This window comes from Labrus bergylta, chromosome 6 (genome assembly GCF_963930695.1).
Source record: "Labrus bergylta chromosome 6, fLabBer1.1, whole genome shotgun sequence".
Lineage (NCBI taxonomy): Eukaryota > Metazoa > Chordata > Actinopteri > Labriformes > Labridae > Labrus > Labrus bergylta.
In genome coordinates, this window is record NC_089200.1 from 7,058,431 (window position 1) to 7,084,996 (window position 26,566).

At 41.7% G+C, this 26,566-nt stretch overlaps 2 protein-coding genes across 4 annotated transcripts in view; one reads left to right on the forward strand and one right to left on the reverse strand.

The window, feature by feature from the left end:
- Positions 1-8,501, forward strand: part of ap1m3 (adaptor related protein complex 1 subunit mu 3) — a 32,029-nt gene extending 23,528 nt beyond the window's left edge. The window contains exons 9-12 of the mRNA XM_020633763.3: positions 1-148; positions 3,005-3,130; positions 3,932-4,007; positions 6,848-8,501. The exon at positions 1-148 is cut by the window's left edge and continues 11 nt beyond it. Of these exons, the coding sequence (XP_020489419.2) occupies positions 1-148; positions 3,005-3,130; positions 3,932-4,007; positions 6,848-6,870 (373 nt within the window). The 3' untranslated portion in view covers positions 6,871-8,501. The remainder of the gene's footprint in view (positions 149-3,004; positions 3,131-3,931; positions 4,008-6,847) is intronic.
- A 2,300-nt stretch (positions 8,502-10,801) lies between these two features.
- On the reverse strand, positions 10,802-26,072 carry LOC109983823 (transmembrane protein 125). 3 transcript variants are annotated; one of them, XM_020633714.3, is made up of 3 exons: positions 25,661-26,072; positions 20,485-21,015; positions 10,802-14,573 (listed from the first exon to the last, which is right to left on the reverse strand). In XM_020633714.3, exon 3 carries the CDS (start codon positions 14,163-14,165, stop codon positions 13,467-13,469), a length of 699 nt encoding a protein of 232 aa, XP_020489370.1. In that variant the 5' UTR covers positions 14,166-14,573; positions 20,485-21,015; positions 25,661-26,072; the 3' UTR covers positions 10,802-13,466. The 3 variants fall into 3 exon arrangements, with proteins under 3 accessions (XP_020489370.1, XP_020489369.1, XP_020489371.1); XM_020633713.3 differs by having other exon boundaries at positions 19,673-21,015; XM_020633715.3 differs by lacking the exon at positions 20,485-21,015.
- Positions 26,073-26,566: the final 494 nt, after the last annotated feature.

Here is a 26,566-nt window from a genome sequence, read left to right on the forward strand (position 1 = left end):
GTTTAAAAACCGCTCCACCGCCAACAACGTGTCCATCCTTGTTCCAGTGCCCAGTGACGCAGACTCACCCAAGTTCAAGACGAGCACGGGCAGCACAAAGTGGGTGCCAGAGAAGAATGTGGTGCAGTGGAACATCAAGTCTTTCCCTGTAAGTGTGGCGAAATATCACTCTTTACGACCTAAAATACATGCAACACACGTTGTCTCTGCAGAACAGAACTGTCCTGTCTCACCCTGATGATTTTAAAGGGGCGATCAGCATTACTGTGATTCACAAAGGTCCCTTAACTCCAGAACTGGAGAAATGTAATTGGAAAATGATGAATGTACGCAAGCAAAACATTTGTCTTTTATGCTTTTTTTTAATCAAATACAGCGTTTGAGTGTTTTTTTGAAAATCATCACATCTGTTTTCTATTATTTACATTTTACACGTACCAACCAAGCAGCAACCTCCGGCTTTGAAAAAATGAAGCCAATGCAGAAGTGCAAAATCCTGCAGTTCCGTCGAGTATCCTCTTGAGGCTCCAGGAACACCGGAAGTCACGTACACATGACAGGCAAAAGAGTCAGTTTTTACAGCATCAGTTAAGATGTTTACAGCCTGGTACAAAAAAACAAATAGGACTGATTAGTTATTGTCATCACTGGCACACACTGTGTTAGCAGTGAATTTTCAAAAAACAGCTCTGTTTTGAGTTTGAAAACTATACATGTTATTCATAGTTAGGAACGTAGCTGACATGATTGACAGGTGGGTGCGATGTAACGGTTCATCAAGAGGCTTAGAACCCGCCTCAGTTCCGGCTCTGTACTACAGGTAACACCCTGACTATTAATAAGTACCTTAAAAAACAAGGTTGTATTTTGACATACAGTATGTGAAGTTTTAGACAGCAGCTGTTTATCACATTAAAATCATCCCCTCCACACACAACAATCTTAGCTCTCCTTTTCCTGCTGTCCCTTTCACAATTTCCACATCAGTCTCTGCTGCCAGCGAGCTAAAAACTCCTCTAAAGAAATGTTTTACAACTCTCAGAGAATTAATTCAGCTTTGGTTGCCTTTTTATCTGTCAACTTCAGAGATCCCCTCAGTAATTATTACACCATCTGGCTGTCAGGGAGGGTTCAGAGTTGCTCTTACTTGTGACGTATTTGGTTATCTAGCTGGAGCATGACTCGGCGTCACATTCTTCTCCGTCATTGTCAACCTTTGGACCCTATAAAACTGCGTATTCTCACAAGGCACCCTTCTCAACTCGAATTGTTTGATTGGAGTTTTGGAAACAAGGATGACTCATCGCTGGTTGTGATAAAAAGAAAAAAGCTGATAAACACGCTCGTCGTCAGGCGGGAAGTTTTCAGCTCAGTCCATTTTTTTTTTTTTTTTTTTTTAAAACAACCCAAAACCATAAACATTACCGTCCTGCTCATAAAGGTTTTCTAAAGTAGGCCATTTGCCTTCAGCTATTTTATACGCATAATTATGCACATTTTTCACACACTTCTCATTTAAAGGGAATGAGAATATTATACAAGATATCCAACATTTAGTCATTAGCTGCAGGCAAGGAGAGCAAAACTAAAGTTTATCCACAGCAGCTGTATGAAGAGGGAAGAAAAGTATTTTGACTCTAGTTTTTTATTTTCAAATATTTGACTTCATTAAATTCTCTGGAAGTTTAACACTTATTACAGCAGGCACCTTAATACAGGGGTTCCTAAATGTTTCATCCCGTGACCCCCAAAATAACGATGTGAGAGACGGTGGGGGGGGGGGGGGATCCTCTCTGTCCCTAGACGTGGTTAAAGCATTTAACGTTGCACACAGCAGCATGCACTTTTAGGCCTATCCAAACACTGACATTAGAACAACACTAACAAACACAGCAGCCTTCAGATGTTTGATATTATTTCAGCATTTTTAGTTACAAAGAGAACAACAGATGCCTACATTGTTACAGTCAGACTTTCATTTAAGCACAAATATCACTTAAGGACTATTTCACATTAATAGGTAAAATATGCAAGTTTAAGTCATTTCAAATTTGTGTTTATTTTAGGAAGGCATCATGTGACCCCCCCCTCCCAGAGTCTCATGACACCCACTTTGGGAACCACTGCGTGTCTTATCTGAAACAGTTGGAACAGTTGTGTTTATTTCCCAGCACAACTTTTCGGTAGTTTTCCTCTCTGAGCTCTTCTCGCTGGTTTAAAGAGGACGTCTGGAAAAAGGTGATGTCACAGACAACAGCAACATTTACCAGGCCTTCTAATCCCTTAAACCCCACCGTGACGGGATCCCTCAGGTCCTCTGAGCAGTCTCTCCTGGTCGTCCTGCAGGCTGTTGGGGAAACTCAGGGGGGTGACTCCGCCTTGAAGGTTGCGGGCCCCCATTTGTGGAACCAACTGCCTCCCTGCACCAGATGTGCATACTCAGTCCTTTAGAAGCACAGCTCCAGACAAATCAAATGTCAGAATGTCTTTTTACTTTTGCAATTGTGTTAATGTTACCACAGACTCCAGTGTCATTTCTACCAATGTTGCCTTTTTCAGCCTTAGCCTGACTCTGATCAACATGCTGCACTGACACAATGATTTGATGAGTTTTCAATCTTTTTCGACAAAATGGTAACTGATCTGCAGAAAGTTAAACCAAAGTACAGACTCAGTGCTCATGTGACGTATTACACAAGTTCTGCATGAAAAATGATTAACCTGCTACTTATGTTTGTAGCCAAGACATTTACCCTGAAGCTACATCCCATAAATTGCTATCTGATTGACCTTAACATGACTCGGGAGTTTCCTCAAATGGCCATGAATATAAAGTTTGTTTTGTTTTTCGGACAAACATCCTTGTGTTAATTGGAGTCAGACATCTGGGGACAGAACTCGAGCAGATTTTTCTGAACAGCGTCCTTTTCGAATGTAATGTTTTACCAGCTACAGTAACCAGCTTTGTGGCCTTTGTTTCCTCTGCTCTGTTTTTCATGTGTAGGGTGGGAAGGAGTACATGATGCGGGCTCACTTCAGTTTACCCAGTGTGGACGGGGAAGAGTTGGAGGCGAAGAGACCGATCACTGTGAACTTTGAGATCCCATATTTCACTGTATCTGGGATTCAGGTAGGACCCTTCATTAGCGTCCTTTAAAAAAAGTCCTAAGTCCTCTTTTTACTGTTGTCTTACACATGCTGAAACTGCAGAGGAAACTATAAATGTGCTTTATAAAAGGCATGTATTCATTTAGACTAGGGCCGGACCGATGTGGGATTTTTGAGGCCGATACCTTAATCACCATTGGGGAGAGAGAAAATCTGTTACCAGTATATCTGCTGATATCTTTCTTAGATCTATGTTCGATCTGTAGTATTAGATAGATATTGATATACACATGCATTGCGTTGATCCCTCAAATTCAGTTATCAAACATTTGTGGAAAAGATATGTCAGTATAACATAAGTAAGTGAAACTGCTCACGTACAGTTCATGTACTGCTCATGTACGTGCGTCACAGTGATTATGCTTGTTGTAATCCATATAGCGCCCCCTGCTGGTGACAGCCAGAAAGAGAACTGCACGTGTAATACAATGAAACTCAAATTAAATGCTATTTTACTACTGACTAAATCTAGTAATATCGGCACATATCTGCGATAAAAATGTGCAGATACTGATAGTCACTTGATGCTAATATCGGCCACTGTTATCGGCTGGCCGATTTATCGGCTGGCTCTAATTTAGACTAACCAAGATTTAGGTTTTCCTTTCACATATTTAGCTTAAGAAGAAAATAATGTATATATGCAAAACCAGGCTGCCCGTACGGAGCTAAAGGCACACAGGCTGTATACAGTTCATGTTGTTGTGTGTTGTTGTGCATGAACGAGTGTAAACGCCTTATTCGACCTGTGTGTGTCCTGAAGGTGCGTTACCTGAAGATCATAGAGAAGAGCGGTTACCAGGCATTACCATGGGTGCGCTACATCACACAAAGTGGAGGTGAGAACAAACACACTTATAAACCTAAACATCTATGAACACACACACTTTTCGTTTCACATACTTGACTGCTTTTAGGATTCATTTGTTTTCGTTTGTAAGACATCATATGCTTAGTGATTGTGCTGCTTAAAGTCTGAAGCCTGTTGTGACTCGTCTTGGATCCATATTATTCCTTGTAAACCTCATTTCAAAGAAGTGTTTGTCTCAGGTATTCCTTCTCGAGATAGAATCTCAACACACACCTTGTCTGCCTCATCATGACTAGGATGAGGGTCTGAAACCGGTTTCTCTTTAGGAACCCAATTCTGCATTTTTCAAAGCACGTTTAAATGATAAACAAACCATTTCCTTATCAGTACGTGTTGCCGTCTTGTCTTCCTACTAAATAATAGAAAAGTATGGTCAGTGTGGTATCGATAAGGACTCAACCATCTGAATTAATTACTGATGAACATCCAGCACCCACATCGTATAGGATCTTTTATCCTCCAGTTTTTCTGTTTTGCTTCTTTCCCCGTCCCAAGTCCAAACCCGTTAGCAAAGCGGAGGTTACCAAGAGGTTAAATATGATGTTTTCTGTGGGAGAGCAGCGTGAGGATCAGTCTTTCTCAAACACTATTCAGCCTGTGCCCTACGAGTGAACCCAGCTGTATAACATCCGTCATATCCATTACTTTGGCTCTATCACCATGAGTTACATCCTCAGGGGATTCCAATGAAACCCCACAGGATGCCAAGGATGGAAACTTTACTAGCCTGTTAGCCTCTGTGTCTTACTTTTTCAAATGTGAACTGGAGTGCTGTAAACTCAAGCACTGCTTTGTTTAGGAGTGCTAATCTGTGTATTTAGTTTTTTCTTTTTCTGGGAGTGAACCGTCCCGGATCACGTCTGCCAAAGTCAAGGGCGACGAGCACAGAGGGATGTTTGAAAGTTTGTGAGCTAACTACTTTTATCAACCTCTCTAATCTTAAATTAAACACTGGATAATGTTGAAATAAAGAAGAAAAGACATCTCTGACTTAAACACTTGCTTGATTTTAAGACCGATAACACATCATTGCATATAAAAGTGACAGCATATCGATGAGAGTGCGGTGAAATCCGTCTCAAGCAGCCCACTACATTCAATGGGGGGGACAAATGGAAATGATATGGAGATTGAAGTCTGGTATCTCCACTGGACCGCTGCCAGAAATCCTTAAGTTTTGTAACTGCAAACGCGCCCGAGGAATGAACCTGACGCCGTAACATCCATCATATCCATTACCTGGACGTGTCGGGAACGAGCCGTGGGGCTGCGGAGGTTTGAGCGATGCCTAAAAGTGCCGGGGCGGCTCCCAGGGTGGCACTCAGGGAATGCCAAGGTTACTATCGCCTCGCTGTGATATCAGCAAGCGAGCAGAAGAAGGAAAGAGAGAGAGTAAGTAAGGGCAAGTGTATGAAGATGAAGTTAGGGGGACTGAAGAGGACACTATCACCTCTCTCTTATTGTAACGATCAGCAACACAGGGAGGGAGACGAGACGCTGATGCTCACATTTCACTCACACACACTCGCACTGATTAAACAATTCTGACTTATTCATGAGCGATGAACAGGCATTCAGAAACCGTACTGTGCAGCATCAAGTACAGACGGCAAAAATGTCAGACGGTCAGTGGTCAGAAACGAAACAGTTAGCATCATACCGCAGCTTGAGAAGACTTTATGGAATTAAATATAATCATCAAGCCTCTGCCTGTGTATGGTGTGTACAACAACATGGGTTTAGTTTTTCTACACATGGTTGAACTGCAGTACAAACACTTGAGTGAGGCTACTTTCTAAGGCCTTTTTATTTGTGCGTCAGGCTGTTTCAAAGGTTCAAGTATAGCTCTCTGTATCGTTGCCTTTGATGACCCCTGCGTTTTTTGCAGCGATTGTATTAGACAATAATTTGCATTCATCTAAACGTCAAACATGTTTCTTTCTCTTTGGATTTTCACGTGTTTGAAAACGTTTTATATCGTCTGTAAGCATCTTTTCCTTAAAATAGAGCTAACACTAGCTGCTTTATCCAAAGAGATTTGAAGATCAGGTGCAGGTTGCCTTATCTCCACCTTCATTCTCTGGTTTACCCACTGCTGCTTAGTGATGAGGAACACATCACTCACTGTCACTATCTCACCTTTGCATGTTTTTTTTTAGTTATTTTTATTTATTTTTTTAAGAAGTGTTGCCAAAGACTCAATTTGCAAAACTGACAATTCAAAAGTTTTCATAACTCGACCACGAGCATAGTCACCGTGTTGTCACCCCACTTGGCCAGAGTGATTCAACACTTCATTTAATAGAACATCTTCAATATAATCTTAATAATCAGGATTTTCTAAACCGAGGACGAAAGGTTACTGACCTCGAGGAGAGATTGGGAAACCAACAAATATCTACCACACTGTTCTATGCTGTAGCATTGACTTTTCCCTTACTTGTAACTTAATAAGTCCATCTGAAACCATGGTAACAGCCGTGACCAATAGGACAAGAACTAGTATTGTAGAAAGTGAGGGCTGTGGCCATGTAGTGAAATCTTAAACATGATATATTAAAAGACACATTTAGAAAATAGATTCTTTTTATTTGACTCTTGCGAGTCATAAGCTGTAGAAAATAGAGTATTTATATCAGGGATGTGTTGAATATTTGTAATTGGATTCAGTAGAATGCTACTATAGCTCATATTGGTGTAAATCTTGTTGAGGGATTTAATAGGGCTTATATTGGCAGTGATGTGCTGTGAAGGGCCGACGAGGGGAAGAAAGCTGTGTTAATGCTCTGCTGTTTCGTTTCTTGGCAGATTACCAGCTCCGGACAAACTAAAGGGCACAGATGCTGCTAGACGAATGGATATTTTCTCTCTCTCTCTCTGGGTCTGTCTTCCTCTCCTCTCCTCTCCACTCCTCTCCTCTCCTCTCCACTCCTCTCCTCTCCTCTCCTCTCCTCTCATCTCCTCTCCTCTCCAGCTCTCCGGCTGCAGTGGACAGCAGAGGACAAGTGCAGAAGGACACCTTACTTTTTTTTTTTGTTTTCCAGTCACACAAACAAAAACAAGACATTTTCCTTTCCTATAAGACGTTTTCAACTCAGACTGAAGAGACTGTTGCACCACTTGTGACCTGACCTGTGATTTTTATTTTTTTTTCCTCTCGAGGCTTCCTCAGGACTCCGACTAAACATTTTAATGTGTGAATTATTAACTGATGACTTTGTGACATGGTCTAATCCTCATCACTTCTCCTCTGTTACATAACATGTCCCTCAAGGTTCATTTTGAGCCAACACGGGGGGGGGGGGGGGGGGGGGGAGACATACAAAGAAAGAACAAATGACAAACTAATGACAAAGAATAGAATTTGCAGCATTATCTTTTGGGTGTATTTTTTTGTGTGTAGCTTTGCACTGTGTAAACCAGCAGGTTATGTGCTGCCCATGTGAGGGCTAATTGTGATTATTTAAGTCTCCAAGGGCGACGATGTTGCAGATGTGGGACTAAGTTTCAGCTACACCAAATAGCCGCTCATCTGTTAGCATCTTTTATCTGTAGTGTCGGGGTCTTACTGCCTCATCTGTTCTGCTCCTTTACATCCACTTTTTTATACTTATACGGCCTCCTTTTACTTATGCTGTTAATCTCCACCCCTCTCAAAGGCGCATGCTTTTTTTTTATCGGAACCTCTACATTATGTTTATTGCCTTAAAAAAAGAAAAGAAGAATTGTCTATGTATCATCACCCTCAGCACTGTGAATTTAATCCCCAGTGCCCTGAAACCAACACCAGCGACCACATCAATGATTAATACGGCACAATGTTGTCAGAGGCGTCTGCAGTGTAACATAATACCGTGGACGCTCTCCCACGGGGCCTGAACCTCATCCTTTTGCTTAAAATCAGCCTGAAGCTCTGAAGGAACGAGCGCCGTGCAGATTTTTTTTTTTGTCATATTTTTATCAGCTGTTTATTCTTCACTGCTGAGGCCCCTGTAGGCAGAGTGTGAAGGACAAACCTGGGGATAGAGGGAGGCTTGTTTTTGGCATCACAAAGGTAAAACAGCCTAAAGGGATTTCTCTGCAGAATCTGGGAATATTGACAAAATGTTGATCTCTTTCTTTATTTTTTTTCTCAATGATAACGTCAACCTGTCCCGGCCTCTATAGGTCGTCAGTAATTCACTCCCTGGTTGTGTTGTGAATGCACTGCACCACTTCAGCTCAGCGGCACTGCCAACAGCAAAAGAGGAGTCATGTGTCGGCTTTATTGGATCTCCGCTGCTCAAGTGCGAAACCTTCTTTTACAATCATTCCATTATGACTGGTGTGGGGACAACTTTCAGACACCATGGGGATTGTTAATAAGTGTGTGTGAAAATGTGTTGTCTTTAATTTATCAACTACTGTGTGTCCATAGGAAGCAAAGGGATATATTTGGAAATAAATACTTTTTTGTATCTTGTTTTTGAACACTTTGTTGTTGTTTTTTTAGCTTATTTGTTGGAACATTTTGTATCTGGGTTTTAACTAAACAGTTTACACAAAATGTTGTTGATGAATTAGGATGAAATGTCACATATCAACAACCTGAGGGAGAGGAAAACATCCTGAAACCCAATATTCAACATCATTTATCCCACACAGGAACATTACTTAGTAGGGCTTAATCACGATTAATTGCCCGGCCCTATTACTTATTAGTATATTAGTCAAATGTAACATCAGTTTTCATTCAACATTCTCTGAAAGCTTAAGAGTTGCAAAGCAGTGTTGGTGAGTTTTCACGCTCGGCAACTTCCCATTTAAGTCAGACTAGAAATAGAGGAAATAACTGAGTGTTTCTTTACAACCTAATCAAGCTCAAGTGTTAGAATATGTTTGTTCAAAATATTCTCAAATCAACGACTGCAAGAGATACATGTTAGAGCTAAAGGTAAGTCACAAGTTCATACCAGTACAAACCAGAGTAATTTAAATACATACATTAAAATATGAACTATGCCTTCAGCAGGTTAATAGCATTCAAATGAAACTTAGATGTTGCACCTGAAATTGCATTTGAAATGCCAAAATCCATCAAAATAAAACTTTAATCGAGGAAGAGCTATACTTCCAACACTCTTCAGTTACTCAAAGTACACTGATGTTGGGACAAATTGTTTAGAAATGTTTTTACATTTAGAGTAAGCTGCAACTGAACACATTTTGTCTGGTTCAAGTCGTTTTCAGTTTTCTCTTGGCCTGAGAGAAAAGCTGAGTTCTGTCCTCCCACACAGACTTCTTTCTGCTCAGTATCAGACCTGCCTCCCGCCTCGCTCTGCTCACCTCCTGCTGTCATGCATGGATACCCAACCTGCCTTTGCGACTTCATATTGTGGGTCAAAAGACAGATTCATATAAGTAAGGATAACATGATTTCTTTTTGTGTCCGCATGCATGCGTGTGTGTGTTAGAGAGTGAGTGGTGCTAGTCTATGCCAGCCCCTGCAGGCCACTGCCTTGTGCATTGTGCCGTCAGTTTGCTGTCCGTCATCACTCCAACAATGTTTAACTGTGTGACTCTTTTGTCTCAAGGCAATAAAGGCAGTGGGTATGTGCAGACAGATAAAGAGGTGTGACTGACTCACACATACACACACAAACGAGACACAATGCGGGACACTTTGTGAGGTTTTTTTTTTCTGCCAGGCGGTGTGAGGAATGACTCTCAAAGGCTTTTAAAAAAACAAATGGCCTTCATTTGCCACTGTGCAGTTTTTCTTAATAGTGTTTATTCCTACACAAACGACCTTTTTTCGCTCAGGAAACAAATGAGACTCGATAATAATGCAGCGCTCTCAGCATATAGCTTCTCCCTTCTTCCTATTTAGTGGAAGATGATAAAGCATATTGACAATCCTGTCCAAACTTTTGCAAGCACATTGAAATTCTATAACTGGCCATGTTGATGTAATGGATTTAATTTCACTGAGGGTTTTTTTTTTGTTCATCCAAATAGTTATTTCACCCTCTGTGCTTTATAAGAAATGACAATGATTGTAATCTTGAGATAATAATACCTCTAATCATTCATAAGTGCTAAAACTACATTTTCTCTCCAAACTGCAGCTTCACACTTAGATTAATGTCAGTGCACTGAGATTCTTGAACTTGATCTTTGCATAAATTAGAGGAATAAAGAAATGATCTGCCCTTTTTCCTGTCACTAAAGCGTTTGAGGGATCTTTATGATAAAAGTCACTATTAAAAGAACGTACCAATATTACTTTGGTATAACTTTACCCTCTATCTTTTACTAAAAATCTGTCCCCAGTTTCATGGTTTTAGATTACCAAAACTGTCTTGGAAAAACAAATCCTGTTATTGAATGCATTTCACATTTTATAAATCAACTGAGACGTTCACCATCCAAACTCAAGGCTAGATAGCAACAATCATTTGCGTTCTTGCTAGCTTGCTTGCTTGCAGCAGCGTATCAATTTTTAGCCACTAGTGGGAAAGATCGATCTCATGCCCACTTACTGTACCACTGTAACACCACCTTATCAATGGCAACTTTGTTAGTAATCATAGAATCTAATAAAAAAAAATAGAGCCTTGTTGTTCAACCTGCCTTAGCTGGTAAGCTTCTAGCCTGTTAGCTTTCAAGCTAATCTGAGTTTTTTTTTAGTCTAGTAGCTAGCTTGTTCAAATGAACACTTCACCAGTTCTGGTTTGGAACAAGTAACGCTCTGCCTGTCAAGGAAACCACCTCTAAATGAAGTTTACACTTTCAATTAAGGTTTATTTGCGTCTTTTAATTTTTGATGGTCTGCTTTTGAGACAACAATGACATGTTCATCAACTCTTCAGGGTAGCTAGAGAGTCTTTAGCGTACCTCTGGTTCAGATCTAGTCGCTGTTTATCTTCTGTTTTTTGAGAAAGGTATTTGAATCTTTAGCTAGCAAAATACAAGCTACACTGAGTCCAATCAGCCGCTTGTACCTTAACTCCTTCTGGTAGGACGGTGGGAAGGAAGATTTATCAGCTTTATGGAGCTCTGTTGTTCCGGAAGTAAAATTCCCATTCATTTTCTCAATATGAATTTGATTATTAGCCGTAATTTCATAACCATCCAAGGTAGACTTACCACAAGCTACCTGAGTGTGACGTCTTGTTTGAAGATCTCTAGGAAAAAACAAACTTCACTGTCCACAATCCTTGAGTGTCACAGCGACATCTCTGATTGGTGGAGCACACTGTTACCATGGAAATGTTTACCGCTCCCGCAAATTTCAACTGTCGGCTACTACCACTAAAGTTTAAGGTAGTTCAACACAGTTTATATGAACTCACAATAATATATGACAATATAGTATTAACAATATAAACACGATGATAAATGTGAAAGAGGCGCACCTTCTATAATTTTTGTTGGAATCGCAGTGGATTAGGGGATGCTTAGTTCCTCACTCTTGTAGGCTACATAAGTATTGTACCTTTGCCTTATTCTTAGTTTTACATCGTTTGTTTTGTGCCAAATTAAATGTTAAATAGTCACAAGTATTTGGGTTGGTGGTTGGTTGGTTTCAGGAAAGAAAATATTGACATAAGGATTTTCTGAAAGTTCAATGGAGGGTTTGAATGGGGAAAATACTTCCGAAACCAGATCCACAGAAAAAGAGTGCGGCCATTGTTGAGCTCTCTGAAAATGTTGCCAACATTATGGAATAAGCATATTATAAAACATTAACCCATACAAAGCGTTAAAGAAAAAGAATAGAGCAGAAGAGATTGGTGATTCATGATTCCATGACTGTCCATTTTACATTACAGAGAAATATGATTCAATGTTAATATCAAAAATATCGATAAAAGCAGGTGCTGAAAGATAAAACAGTTAAATCAGTACTGTGTTGATACGCAAAAAAAGGCCAACGTAATTGACATTGTAAAGTGCTGTGATAGCCAACAATCATGTTGTCTTGTGTCATGTTTAAAGGCAGCCACAGATAGGCCTACATTAAAGTTTGGGGTGGCAGTAGCTCAGTCTGTAGGTACTTGGGTTGGGAACCGGTTTAAGTTCCGGTGCGGGCCAAATCTGGAAGTTGGTCTGGTAGCTGGAGAGGTGCCAGATCACTTCCAGAGCACTACCGAGGTACCCTTGAGCAAGGCACTGATCCCCCCCACCATCAGCTCAGGAGCGCCTGCTGTGGGCAGCCCCCTCACTCTGGCATCTCTCCATTACTGCATGTCCATAGGATCCTGTTTGTGCATGTGTATATTTCAGCCTATGTGTGTGTTGCATGATTTACAGAGTGTAAAAACAGAAATTTAAAGTAAATCTTAAATTTAGAGATGGTATGTCACAAACCCCACAGTCAAATATTATGATTATTATTAAATTAAGGAAAGATATCAGATCATATAAAAGTTAATCCAATAATTGTAGTTTTCCCTTGTTTAAAGAATCCCTCAGATAATTCAAACATGTTTTTTCCCCTCTGTATGACTCATTCTGAATCTTTCTATAATGTGTTAGCCTTCCAGTTGATTCTCATATCAATGTTAGCTTACAATAATCAGACAGGTTGTGATCAGAAGTTTGGTCCAAGCACAGTGTGACAGAATCCATGTTTCAAACCGATAAATTATCTCCAATGTGCTTCAGTCCAGTTTGCAGATAACCCCGATAACCAGTGTGCATTGAAAAGGGTTTATATCTCTAACTCTTAAAATATACTTTGTTTAAATGTGGAGAAAACTATGTAAATACTTGCTGTGCTCATATACAGTCCATCTGTGTTCAATTTCAGCCTGCTATACCTGTCCCATAACAAAGCCAAAAACAGAGATTTAATTTCAGTTGTGAACAAACATCTCTTCTCTGCTTTTCATTTCAGTCCTCCCTACTTACCCACTCATATCAACAGTTTTTTTTTTTTTTTTTTTTTTTACTACTTTCATTCTTTTAGCTGGCGCCCAGTGCACACTGCCCCTGCCAAAGTACCCCAGGCACCAAAATGTTGGCATTTGTCCCTTGTGAGTGGAGTAAATGTTACAGAACAGAAAATAAAACGCTGATTTAAGCTGTTAAATGACACTTTCAAAAATGTTACATCTTTTCATGTGTCAAGGAAACAATCTGAATTGGAACAATTTGAGCTGCATTGTGAGCATAGCTGTGTGGTTACTCTTTTTCAGTGTTCAGTTTTTATCTTTGCTTCAGGACTGTGACTTGATTGCTTATTACTCATATCTTCAGAAAGCAGATGTTTTAAAATTCAACCCATTTTGCCTTAAAACATACTTTCATTGGCCGAAGCATTAAAGTGATGAATCTTGTTTTAATCAGATTTCTTGTCATGTTTTGGATGCCCGCTGTAATTTAGACGAGGATAATGTTCTGTCGTGAATACAAGGAGAAGAGTTACACTTTTTTTCACATCTCATATGAGATTAGCCAGACTGGAGGTAGTCTCTCTGCGAGCTTGACGCTCCATGTGTCCAGAAACGGTGAAGACATTCAAAACCCGGTCCACCAACCTTCGCCCATGCCTTGTCCTTTCAAGAAGAATAACCACGATGGAGTATATTCCAACACCTACAACGGCAGCTCCTCCTCCTGCTAGCAAAACCACTCCAGAGATGTACATGTCATTAAGTGCTTGGCCAGGTTTCGGCATGTGGTTAGCCAGGGCCAGATGTAGTAGAACCCCACCACAGATCAACAATGACAGCCCAGTAATAGAAACCACAAGGAGGTCCGATAAACCGCCGCTCTTTAGCATGTCGATCCGCTGCCTGCTTCGTATGCAATTCATGTCCTGCACGGCCGAGCTCAGCAGTTGTTTGAGCAGGACTCCAAGAGCAAGCAGACAGAGGGCCGTGCCTGCCCCCAGCCGCCATTCACTTGAGACGCTGGTGGTGGTGGAGAGAAGGCCGACTCCGCCCAGCCCGCAGCCCAGGATCAGAAGTACGGCCACACAGTAGCATAGCAGAGACTTCCCGGGATCTCTGAACCACCACAGCTCCACCTGCTCCTCCAGGATGCTGTGCTGAATCCGAAGTGGGTCTGCAGGACCGTTTAGGCCCAGCTCAGAGCCACTGGGATCCCTCAGGGGGGAAAAGCTGTCCAGTTCAGGCATCCTGATGCCGCTCCCACCCTGCTGAATAAGGACGCCACCACCACAGAAGGTAGAATCCAACTGATAATCGCTTCAACCCTTGTTTCTTTCACCAACAGTTACCACAGTTGTGTCGAGATCAGAACAAAGTTCAAAAAGTTCTGCTGGGTAAAATGCCCTCAAATGCTCAAATTGGAGTTCTTGGCTTGAATATGGATATTCATTTAAACTGGGAATTTACTTTAACAATTGATTGAGCTCAGTATATTGTAGTTTTATCTGTCCACAATGTTCAGGCGGGTATCCTGGTCCTGTGTAAATGATTACACATTTGCGGATGCAAATCCTCCTCCCAGAGTTAACATTCAAATCAAACAACCCGCACCTCCTTTGAACTCCGGCCTGGTTTTGAAGGCTGGCTGCACTCACCTGGAAGAGAACACAGATGTAGATGTTAACAAGGTTTTTACGATGTTTGATTGTGCTCTCTCATTCTGCTCATTCTGCTGGTTTGTTATTTGCTAATGGGTGGGTACTCTATTTGCCAGCGATTGTGAGTCTATTTTTACGGACCATCTGAAGTAGTTGTTTAGCTCAGTGTTCCCCACAAATTTAGAAAAATGTATAACACATTATGAACTGATGGTGTTGTGACTTATCAAAACGCCACTAAAAACAAATGCTGAGTCAGTCACACAACATGCAGAAGGGAGACTGGCTTCAGCAGCAATCAAGCTAGTTAGCTGTTGTGCTAAATGAACTTGTTTATCTTTTATAGAGTGCTGTGTCTTTGGTAACAGGACAATGCACATATAGCCTAATGCTCCTGACCAATAATCATAGAAAGCACAGAAATAGGTGCAGGCTTCCTGTTAACCATTACTAATCCCAGAAAAACACAGACTGGAGTTATGTGTTGTATTCTCCCAGAGTCCTACTGCTCAGTTTCCTCTTTATATGAAGAAGGAGGATGAGGACAGAGTTTGTTGGCGATGTTGGAGAGGTGAGTATTTAAGGATTTCTTGAGGGTGGAGCGTGAGGGGATGTTTTTTGGCGGTCCCCATAGGTAAATTTGTTTCCATATGTAACATGTTGAAATCAGCCACAAACAGTCGCCTAAAGCCTGACGTTCCCATTGAAACCAAAAACCCTCAGGTTTGCAGGCAATACAGTTCCCCCAACTTTGAATATTGATTACTCAACAGAGGCTGAACATGTTTGAACTATTCAAACTCAATTGTTCACATAACTCTATACATGCTCTGTTGCAGTAAGAACTGATAAACCCTCCAAATATTTTACAACGTTTGTGAGCTTCGAACACTGGCAACATAGGGTAGCTTAAAGAGCCACTTTATGTGTACTGTGGCTGAGTTCATCAAGTTACACAGAGATAGCTTTTACATGAATACAAACCGTCAGACTTTAAACCCTCTTTAGTCAAACTGTTTGAGAATGCAGACTCAGAGTCTGTTTGTCGTACATGCCTTCGTCTGCGCTGGATGAGTTAAAAAGTTACTCCCCGCTAGCTTTAAAGTCTCGTGTGTGCCAACTCCCAGTTGTGAAGTTTTTCCAGAGCACCTTGGCATCACTTAGGTTGGGGTAACGGGTGTGAGAGTGCATCTTTTTGCCAACTTCAAACAGTGATAGTGGGTGTGGTGAATACATTTCCATCATATCAAAGTTGCACACACACTCACTTTCTCTAAACCCACATATTTGCTGTTTTGACAGTATGAAAAACTTAGTGTGCTGACGAGGGCAAACCTTTTTCTATCTCTCATTATCACTATGATAATGACTTGCCACTACCAAGGTGTTTGAATAAAACAAGCATCAGCTGCTGCTCCTATAAACAATTCCCTTACACACACACACACACACACACACACACACTGACACAGCTTTGCAAAAATGTAAATGTTCTGCCTCTGAACCGCCCTCACACACCCACACATGCTCACTCAACAGATCCTCCTAATTGAACTCTCCAGTGCGTTTAATCTAACATACCTTAATTTCTCCCTATTTTATGCATTGTCCAAACTACATAGTTGAACTTCTAAACATTGTTTCTGTCATAAATATATATAAAACAAAAGGATCATTATACCTGTCAGTTTTGATCCCATACTTTGACATTTGTTTCAATCCCACCTCCTCCTTTCCTCCATGTTTTACCTTACCTCAGCATATTCAATCACTTCTGTATTTGTAACCTCATCACACCCCCCATAACCCAATCATGTAAACATATACAATGCATGCACACGCACACAAACAAACATCCTCAAGGTTATGGCTGTTGACAGCTTGTCTTTTAAAACCTGTCGGCGGCTTTATTTCCATCAAAGTCAGCAGTGCGAGGCATGAGCACATGAACCTCAACAGAAGCCGACAAGGAGTTACAGCTTGTCTTTACCGGCTGTGGATTCTGCTAACACAAACACTGCTGTGAATAATACATTTCGTCGAACTGAACAAGCAAAATATGATCTCAAATTCAGACGTTTTTGCTTTTTTTGCAACTGTGGCACCTTCAGAAAGTGCTGTGACAGACATACATTTTCATGACATTTATTCTGCCTGTTTAGATAAAAAAAAAAAAAAACTATAAACTAAATGCAAGATCACATTTCTTATAAGTGTGGACAGGTATTGCCTTGTGCTGAGGCGGAGCCGTAACACCATGACACGGAGAGATATGAGGTGCATCAACAAGGTGCGAAATGAAGAGTGAGGTAATTACAGCGGAGTAGGAGGGGTGTTTATTGGCAACCCGCTGTTCAGGAGGCTCTTCACAGCCTATAACTGATGGATGATTGTGTGTCTTTGAGTGTGTGTTTTCCGGAGAGTTGAACACTCTCTTATGAATGGTATGAAAAGCGCATGATGTGTGTTTATTCTCTGGTGACGTGCTTGTGTACATTTCACACGGAAAGACGAGATGAAGGTGCATTTGTAAGTGTGTGTGTGTGTGGGCGTGTGTGTTTTGCCGAGGCACTAATTAATCCCAGCTGGTTCGAGCTCAGTGTGTCATTGACAGGTAGCACCACCGAAATAGCACAGTAATTGAAGTGTGTGTGTGTTTTTTTGTGTCTGAAGTGGCAGCGCCAAAAGGTGTAAAGGTGACAAAAACAATATATGTGGTGCTCCTACACTGTTCAACTCTGTCTCATCACAAGGTTTTGAAGTTATCACTCACCCTTCATACAGTACAAATGTCAGAAATATTATCTTCTCTTTCACGACCAGATGATAGAGCGAGAGGCGACGGCACGCAACAAAGAGCATAAAGATGAAATCGAACCCCTTAACGATGCAAGTATATCTCAGTCTGTTATCCCCATAGACGTGTACAGTAGGCGCACAGATCCACTGGACCGTGTCAGCCTTTCCTCCTTTATCACTCATACGACCTCTAGACTCTGTCATATCAGCCGTGTCATATTGGCCTCATAGATATCTTCACAAAAGCATTGACTTGCTGCTTCACTCTCCACTGGCCTCCTTTTAAGTTATAAGAGAAAAACAGCTACAGAGGGACAAACAATTTACCCACATCACTTGGCTTCTCCACAATGCACAGGTCGACCGGAATGGAGTTTAGTTTCTTAAATGCGGAATTCACAATAGCTGCCATTTTGGTCCGTAGCCCACCTCCTCTAACCGTGCCAGGTTCAAGGAAGTGCGCCCTGCTTGAGCACTCACACTAGACAAACATACTGGACTTTGGGAGTAAAGCGTGCTTGGGCGCTGTGCAGATTGCCGATAGTGTTAAGTGCACCCTCAGACTAAAATATGGACATAGTCTCAATGACATTACTCATTGGTTACTGAAGCAGACCCATGGATGGCAGTCACCATATTGAAAATGCAGACTCATACCAACCTTCAACAGCCTAGTTGTGGGCTAAAAGCTGGAACTGCGGCGGGCCTTGAGCTACAACGCACCCAACTGTCAGTCAGAGCAGCCAAGCCACTTATTATGAATAACTCATCCCAATTTTTCTTTTTAAATGCACACCCCGTACAGTGTGTGCCTATTAAGACATGAGCTATTCAGTTAAAAACTGATTTTGACCCAGGCTGCAAACATGTTCATTTCTGCTGTAAATATGTGCATTTAAGAAGTGTGGTGTGGAAGTGTGACTTCCAAGGCTCGTGCTGCTAGCCTCAAGTGGACACTCGAAACTGCAGGTTTTTGCACTTCCAGGTTGCCTCTTAGTCCCAGCAATAAATTTATATCGTCTTCATAAAATGTTCTGACCATGTGAGCTGCACGATGTTGCAGTGGATGACTCTGTTGCCTCACAGAAAGAAAGTCCCCCATTAGTGGGTTCCCTCCGGGTTCTCCGGCTTCCTCCCACAGTCCACAGACATGCTCGTTAAGTTAGGTTAATTGGTGGCTCTGAATTGCCCATAGCTGTGAGTGTAATTGGTTGTTTGTGAGCCCTGCTGTGAATTACTGTCAACCAGTCCAGGTTGTATCCCACGTCTTGCCCAATGAGAGCTGGGATTAGCTCCAGACACCCGTGACCCCGAGAGGGATAAGCGGTATAGATAATGGATGGATTTGACAATGCAGTCAAATCCAGAGGGAAAGCATTTCAAGGTATAACAAGATATTTGTTAACTCGGGTACTTACAGCTAAATCGTGACTAACAAAAAACTAACATTACTGAAAACCTTTAAAGTTTAGAGTAAAGTCGTGTCAGTTTATATGGATAACGAGCTGATGCCTCTACTCTCCTATAATACTTTCTTTTAACATTGTAGTGATGAGAATCACCATGCAGTCAGAGTAAAGTCAAACATGCCACAAGTGATAAACAATCTGTCACAGATTGCATTTCTGCCCTCTACACCTTTACCCTAAACAACTCCTGTTTTTTAAGTCAACTGTGAGCTTTTACAGAACTCCAACAATTAAACGTACAAGATATGGTTTATCCAATTAGCTTTTGTAAAGGGGAATTAATCAGATCAAGCATTATTGTTGATCTGCTTCATTCATAATTTTCGACTAATTGAAGAGTTTTAGATTGACAATACAGACCCATGAAAATCAAAGGGATCTCACGGCCAACCGGGCTGTATCTTACTCATCAACCACTATATCAGCATATTTCACCATCTGCAGGATCTCACAGAGGCTACAGTAAGCTGCACTACGGCTCATTAAAACAATTTATTTTAAATGGATGCTCTTTCAGAAGAGACTCCTTGATGGATTTAATTTAAGTTACAGGAATAATGAGTGTGCCGTGGACGCCCAGCCCTGAAGTCGAAACTAAAATGACTGAATACAGTTTGAGGCTAACAGTTCAAACATTCTCTGTTATGATAATGCGCTGAGAGTAATGGTGAAAAATCCCAAAGATAATTGGAAACCTTGGACATACTGTATCATTCCCTCTCTTTCCCACTCTATAGCTACCTCCCTGTGAGTTGTCAGCAAGCAAGGTCACCACAGGAGCTGTGCTTTGGAGTAAAAAAAAAACACAGTATACTGCACTCCAATTACCTGGGAAGCTTTGGGACTCTGGAATTCCCCCCTCTGTTATGTCAGCCGGCTGAATTCATTTCACCGGGCCATTAGTGTCTCATTTTATTGTTGATTTCCCGGTCCCTTTCAAATTGGTTGTGTGGCATTAAAGGCTAATCAGAATGCAGGTCAACTCAGTGGGTTGAAAGACATCAACAACATCCAGAGGAAGTGTAGCAGCCAAAAATCTTGTTTCTTGTAAAAAAAATTGCAGGTGGAAATAGTCAGGAGAATGAAGCTGCAAATTCCTTGAAAACAAAGTAGATGTCAGCCAAGGCCTTGCATCTTGGAAAAGGCATGCACATCCAGAGAAGATCGGACTGGATTTTTGTTGTCGAGGCTCGGGAAGCCCAATAAAAAAAGACCTTTGCAAGTAAAACTAACAATATTTTTTTCAGAGGATTGCGAGTCTTGAGCTCAGAAAGAAACCTTTTTTGTGTGTTTGGGAAAGCTTTAAGAAAACTGCGGATTGAGCCGTCACCTGGTGCTTTCCAGTTCCTCTCAAATGTTCTTTCCTATATTTAGAGTTTTGACAATGGTCCTGCCTTCTCACCACACAGAAAAAGAAGTAATCTAAGCAAAAATGTGTCAGCAACAAATTTAGGGAGGAGAATTGTGTTCCTTCTGGTCCTGCTGCCGAATTTCCTGCTGTGTTGCGTTTTCAGCTGAGAGCCTTGGGTTGGCCTGAAGGAGAGTCCACAGGAGACAGGGCGATGTGTTGCTGTGGTGACAAAGCAATACTCTCCTTCCTGTCCCAACACACACACACACACACACACACTCTCACTCACCCCCTCTCCTCTAGTCAGGCGTTGATTCTGTTGGCGTCCCCACGGGCGAGGAGAGGGGTCAGGGTCGGCTCCATCTGTCTATGTGATGGGCATCAGTGCCAAGCGCCGCGGGGGCTGGAGGGAGAGGAAAGAAGGCTCGTGTAGAGTGGGAGGGTAACGGATGTTTCCGAGCTGTCATCTGGGACTCCGAATGGGGCAGAGGGCTTAGGCTGAAGCCGAAGCTGGGTTTGGGAAAAGGACTTGAGGGAGTGGGATAGGGGAGAGGGGGCTGAGAATGAAGCTTGGTGCTAAAGATAGTGCTGAGACTTCACTGCTGTTCTCGGGGTATACGGTATTGCTTGCAAAGAGAAAGGATGCTGAATAGGTCTTTATGCAGACAAGCTGGATCTTTTTTTTTTTTTTTTTTCTCCTTTGCAGTCACAATGGACAGCAGCAGCACCCAGGGCGCCTAACTCTGTCCGGAAACATTGAGGAGACAAAGGCTGAGTCAGTGTCACTGTCCTCGCTCTGTCAGGGATCACAAGGGAAAACCTAAGACAGAAAGAGAAAGAAAGACCTTTACACACAGCTGCACATTCTGTACTGTAAACTCAGCCCGAGGCTTTACCTTCTTAATCCTCACCTATTCTGGCAATACAATTACAATTTATGTCCTTTCAACAGCAACCACATCTCTTCGTTCATATCACAAGTGCTCCATTTCACGAGACTGATCTTTGAATTTTGAATCTTTGTACTTAAATTATAATGATTGCCATGAAAATGTTGGACATACATGCTGCCCAGATAATGAATCCCAATGACTCTGGTGATCCCTGACTTTTTTAAGGGCCACCACTGGAACAAAGTTTGACTCATCTGATCAAATATCTCAACAACTGCTCGTAAAATCATTTTTAGAGAGATCCATGTTCCCCATGAATCCTGAAGTCACTGATATTTCCCTGAGCGTTCTTTTATCGTCACCATGAGGGTGACATACATTGTTTTGTGAGAATAATCTGATTGATAACTAACTTTCAGTTCGTCGGTCAATCATTTTCATCGAGACTATCTTTGAGTTTTCGATTGAATGTTGTGAAATGTCATGTTAATCATGTTCCCCAGAGGAAGAATCCTTACATTGATCCCTTTGTTTATGGACATTAGTTAGTCACTTATCTTTTTTTAATTTTCTTGACATATACACCGTGGATTGACAAACTTCCTGGCATATTCATGGTACCAAGATGATGTATCCTCACGGCTCTGGTGAAACTTCTGTTGAAATGGCACCATTAGGGGAACATTAATGGCATTTAGGAGCGCCATGTCTGGACTAGTGTGACTGCTCAAAGATGATGTATCAGTCAGTCCGTCCATTGTTTCCATTTAGTAGTAAAACTCTCCAAGCTCTGGATGAATTGCTCTTTAACCCTTGTTTGGGTATCCATAATCCTGAGAGGATGAATCCATAAAATAATGGCGATCACATGACTTCATGTTAAGTAGCACCAGCAGGTCAAATGTTTGACCTATAGGAAAAAAATTCAACACCCATTTGGTGGATTGGCACAAATTGTCTTCACTTTTCTAAAAAAAACATTTGTGGTTTTGAATAAATGATCATGACCGTTCAAGACATTCATGTCCTCCACTTTCCTTTTCTATTCGGTGCTAATTGGGAGCTGCCAGCATGCTAATATGCTACATAAAAAGGGGGAACACTGCATTTTCAGCAGCCATATAGCGAGCATGTTTGCATGCTGACTTTGCTTTAGACTTTGAATTTCAAGCTTCATTGATATTTTCTGTAGACTTCAAACAGAACCACTCCCAATTCAATTTCCCCCTCTTACTCTCTGGCTCCTCTTGGACGGTTTAATTCCACCTTTTCTGAATGAGCTCATTTCTCAGCTCATGGCTCAGCATCGTCCCGACCGCCAAGAGCAGCCAAGACCTGCCCCTTTGACACCTTATCCACATCCAAACACACACATCCCCATCTGTTCTCATCTTCCTCCTTATCACCTCAGCCTTCCACAGCTTCCTCACTTTGTGCTGCCTCGCTCTTCTCCACTGTCTCACCACCAGTGCTACTTTATCTGCCCAACTTCTTATCTCGTCGGTCGGCTGTCTGCTTGGGCACTTTGGTGTCGGCAAGAGAGATGTGTGCATAGGGTGGAAGGGGTAAGTTGTCTTTGCCACTGATTCCCTTCTGGCCCCAGGTAATGCAGCCTGACTCACAGTGTCTGCGGCATAATGAATGCAAGCACATATACACAGTGTGCTGCACCTTTTCTCAAGGTGTGGCATTTATACTGTATTCTTAGTGAGACTGGGGTGTCTGAATCCCCTTATTGCTTCTAGCACTGTCAAGTACAGTCAAACAATCTACAGTAGAACCCCGTTAACAAAGTATAATGATTGAAATACACAACATCATTTGTTATCAGTTATCTAATAAAGCATACAGCACTTCCCTCTTTTAAAAAGAGTTTCCTCTTCTCAGTGTAGGAACAAACTGCTGTTGACATAAATATAGCCCGGTTTAGTTCAATTTGGCTGGCACAGGATGTGGGCCTCATTCAGCCCCTTAACTGATGACATATTTCTGCTTCCGTCTAATAGTCTACATTTCCACACAACACAATATCGGCGGACATAACAGAATGACATGCAAAATGACTCCCTGTTTTGGAGAATCACTGTTGATTTGCAGAAGAAGAACAAAATAATAAAACCTCTGGGCAGCAGTTTGCTAACCTCGGTCGTGCACAGCTGCAATATTAGAACGCTAATCAAATCACCAATTACCATGCTGGTCCCCTTCTACTTCACTCCTGCTGACGATGGGAAAGAGCCTACCTTTTCCTTTTTTTTTTTTCTTCAGCCTTTGTTTTTTAACCCTCCCCCCTTTTCTCTGGTGGGTTCAGAGGTGATATTCAGCACATTCTAATTTGATACATGCTGTCTGGAGATAATGATTATAATGAATGAGATGGCTGGCTTGGTGTCTGGCTGTCTATATTTGTTAACTGCTGGAATTGACATCTCTATGTGCTGCGGCAGAAACTTCCCTTTTAACCTGTGAGAATATTTTACGTAACAATGTCAAATTCTTAAAGGAAGAGATGCTTAATTAGTTTCTTAGAACTTACTCAGTATGTAACACTACAGTTGTGTAATTGGTCTAAAGTTGATGGCCTGTTGGTTGAATTAAATGAACTCCAATGATCCGCCCATCAAGGAGGCATGCCATGACATCTACAACAAATATGGTCTTTACCATTTACACTTGGCTGTAAAGAACAAGCTCATTTGGAGATATTGTGAGCTTCTCTTGTTACTATAAGGTTTGGTTTCTACTCCACCAAAGTTTAAAACATTCTGTTGTAAGAAAGAATGAGAAGCTGTATTAGAAAGAGAGGGCTTAGACCTACTGGGCCGTTTAAACGAGCCGTCTGTGGATGTTTTTTTTTGGCCACAGGCATTGCCGTGATTCCCACCCCCCCCAGACATTTATTTTCTCCAGAGATTGAAGCCTACAAAGTGTGGGGTTCCCATGCGTTTTTCTATCCAGCTCCACTATCCAATAACAACAGTGATTTAAAGAGAAATATCTTAATGAAGCCATTAATGAGCTGCTAGCGTTGATGTGAAACTCGAAACATTTAAAACAGAGCACTTTAAAGTTTGAACCAGGCTACAACAACACAAGACAAACCGGTCAGGATACTGAATGTGTTTAAGTTAATTGATTATGCTCATTGAAGGACACATTTTAGAGCCCAGGGACAGAGGTGAACACAGTCAGTACAGCTGCTATCGACGACGTGGTTCATGGCCGTCTCTGTGTTTCTGCTGACTGTGAAACAAAACGCCTCTCGGGGATATTTAAGATTCCGGCCTACTCTCTACTCCACTCTTTGTCTGGCATCCATGTCACGCACATACACACCTATACACTGCCACGAACACACACCTCACCTACACAGAGCTCTCATATGACTCCTCCACTTTGCTCGGTCATCCACGGACACAGTCACCGACTCACTTTGTTGTTCTTTCATCCAGCGCTCTGTCCTGACTTCAGGCTATTTTCCAACGAGGGCTATCACATATTGTTTTCAGCCTGACTTGTTTTTTGAGAGTTAACCCTTGTCTTAAAAGATGTTTGGTTCAGTGAGAGGAACAGCATTTAACCTTTTCTTAAAAGCCCCCTGTCATGACACATCTTTCATCTTTGGATTGGTGAGGACAGATCTATGAGAGCAAAGTGACACCGAGGGTCATGCCTGAAAAGTTTATTGATCTGTTCACATTGCAATAACTTGAATACAGTATTGACAACACCTTCTCTCTCTGGGGTTTATGATAATGCAGCAAAGCTGACCTCTAAGTACAAGCCAACCACCCTCCAGTACCTAGAACTGATGATTGCATGTGAGCACACTCAGTATCAGCTAACAGCTGGTGCAAAGGTTAGGGTGTGATACAATACCAATGTTTGACTTCCTTGTTTTTAATGAGAGCAAAACAGTTCAATCATTCTTTCAGGGAAGTCCAAAAATACACAAATGTAACATTTTAGACAATTGAAAGTCCCTGAAAAAAGGCATTAATAGATTTAACAGTCTAAGTCGACAGTCTCGTGCCTTATATTTAAATTATTACATATATGTCGAGTTTGTTATGGTTAGGGTTAGTGAGTGATTTGTTAACAAAATATACTACATGTTGTTGATTCTATAGATTTGTTCTCCATAAAGTCCCAAAACTTAAGATGCCAGAAGAATTGCTAGAAAGAGGTGGCTCTAAAATACATAACATTATAATCTACTTTCAGCTAAAAAAAAATGTGTATATTGTACATTAGAGACCAGTTTCAATGTTAATATTAACAGTATAGCCTAATGGATTAATCAATTACCAAACCTTTGCTGCCGTAATTCGTGGTCTTATATTCTCTTGTAGGCTATAGTATGTAGTATTGTTGCAATTGTGTCTGATTTGGTGGAATAAGGGAAACGCTTTTAATAGGCTAACAAATAAATCATTTAAGTTTTAAATGCAAAAAACAAACAAAAAAAAGAGAGTCAGGAAATCAATAAGTGAAAAAGAAAGAAAAAAGTTGTAACCGGGCAGCTCCTTCCCGGATTCATTATTTTTTGTTTTACTGGAAGCCTGATCTTACCTGTGCGCTCAGCTGATCATACTCTGTCTCTCCTGTTCCGAATCGCTCCGGTCTACTTCGATATTAATCCTCATTCTCATCCTGTGTGTCCACGGTGACAAAGTCTCAGTACCCCGATCGTTGCCTGCCTTTGCCTTCGTGCCTTCACCTTTTCCGGATCAGCGTTTTTCCACTCAGAGTAAAACGCGATAGGAGCAGCTGAAGGTGCTCCGTGCTGCCTCGGTCAGCCCTCCTTCAGTCCCTCTCTTCTGCCTCTCCACCGGACGGACTTCCCCCGTTTAATGCAGGTGTGGCCGCGCGCGTCGCCAGGGGACGCCGAGGGGAGGGGACAGAGAGCCGGCGGATCGACCTCCGCGCCGCCGCCGCCGCCGCCGCCGCCTTGGGTTCCCAGCGGGGAGTCGAACCGCAGCACATGACACGGGGTATGGCAGCCTAATGAATAGAAGCCACAGTGTGATTGTGAGACCTGCCGATGGGCTGGATGCTCATTTCGTCTTCAAAGAGCAGAAGTGGTTTAACCCTTAAAGTCTCTGAAGAGGAGAACATGCAACTCTCAGCAAAGCTCATCAATAAGATCCTTCTGGATTTGACTGATCAAATATTATTACAGTCATCTTTTTTTTAAATAGGTCGTCTTATGGGACCTTATTTTCCCCTGCACATATTAGTGATGATAAAATTAAAAGATTATCTATTACCTTGTGAAATAGCGTAAACTATCCAACTTTAGATGATCCTCTTCTGCAGGTGGAGTCAGCCCTGTTGTCATGGAAACATTAATGTTCAAAGTACCCCAAATTAGAAGGTCACATGTTAAAATCAAGCTATTTTTTTTCCAGCATTTTAAGCAATGTCTTTGTCAGATTCACATGTGAGTTTCAAGTCTTTGCATTGGTTGGTGATGTG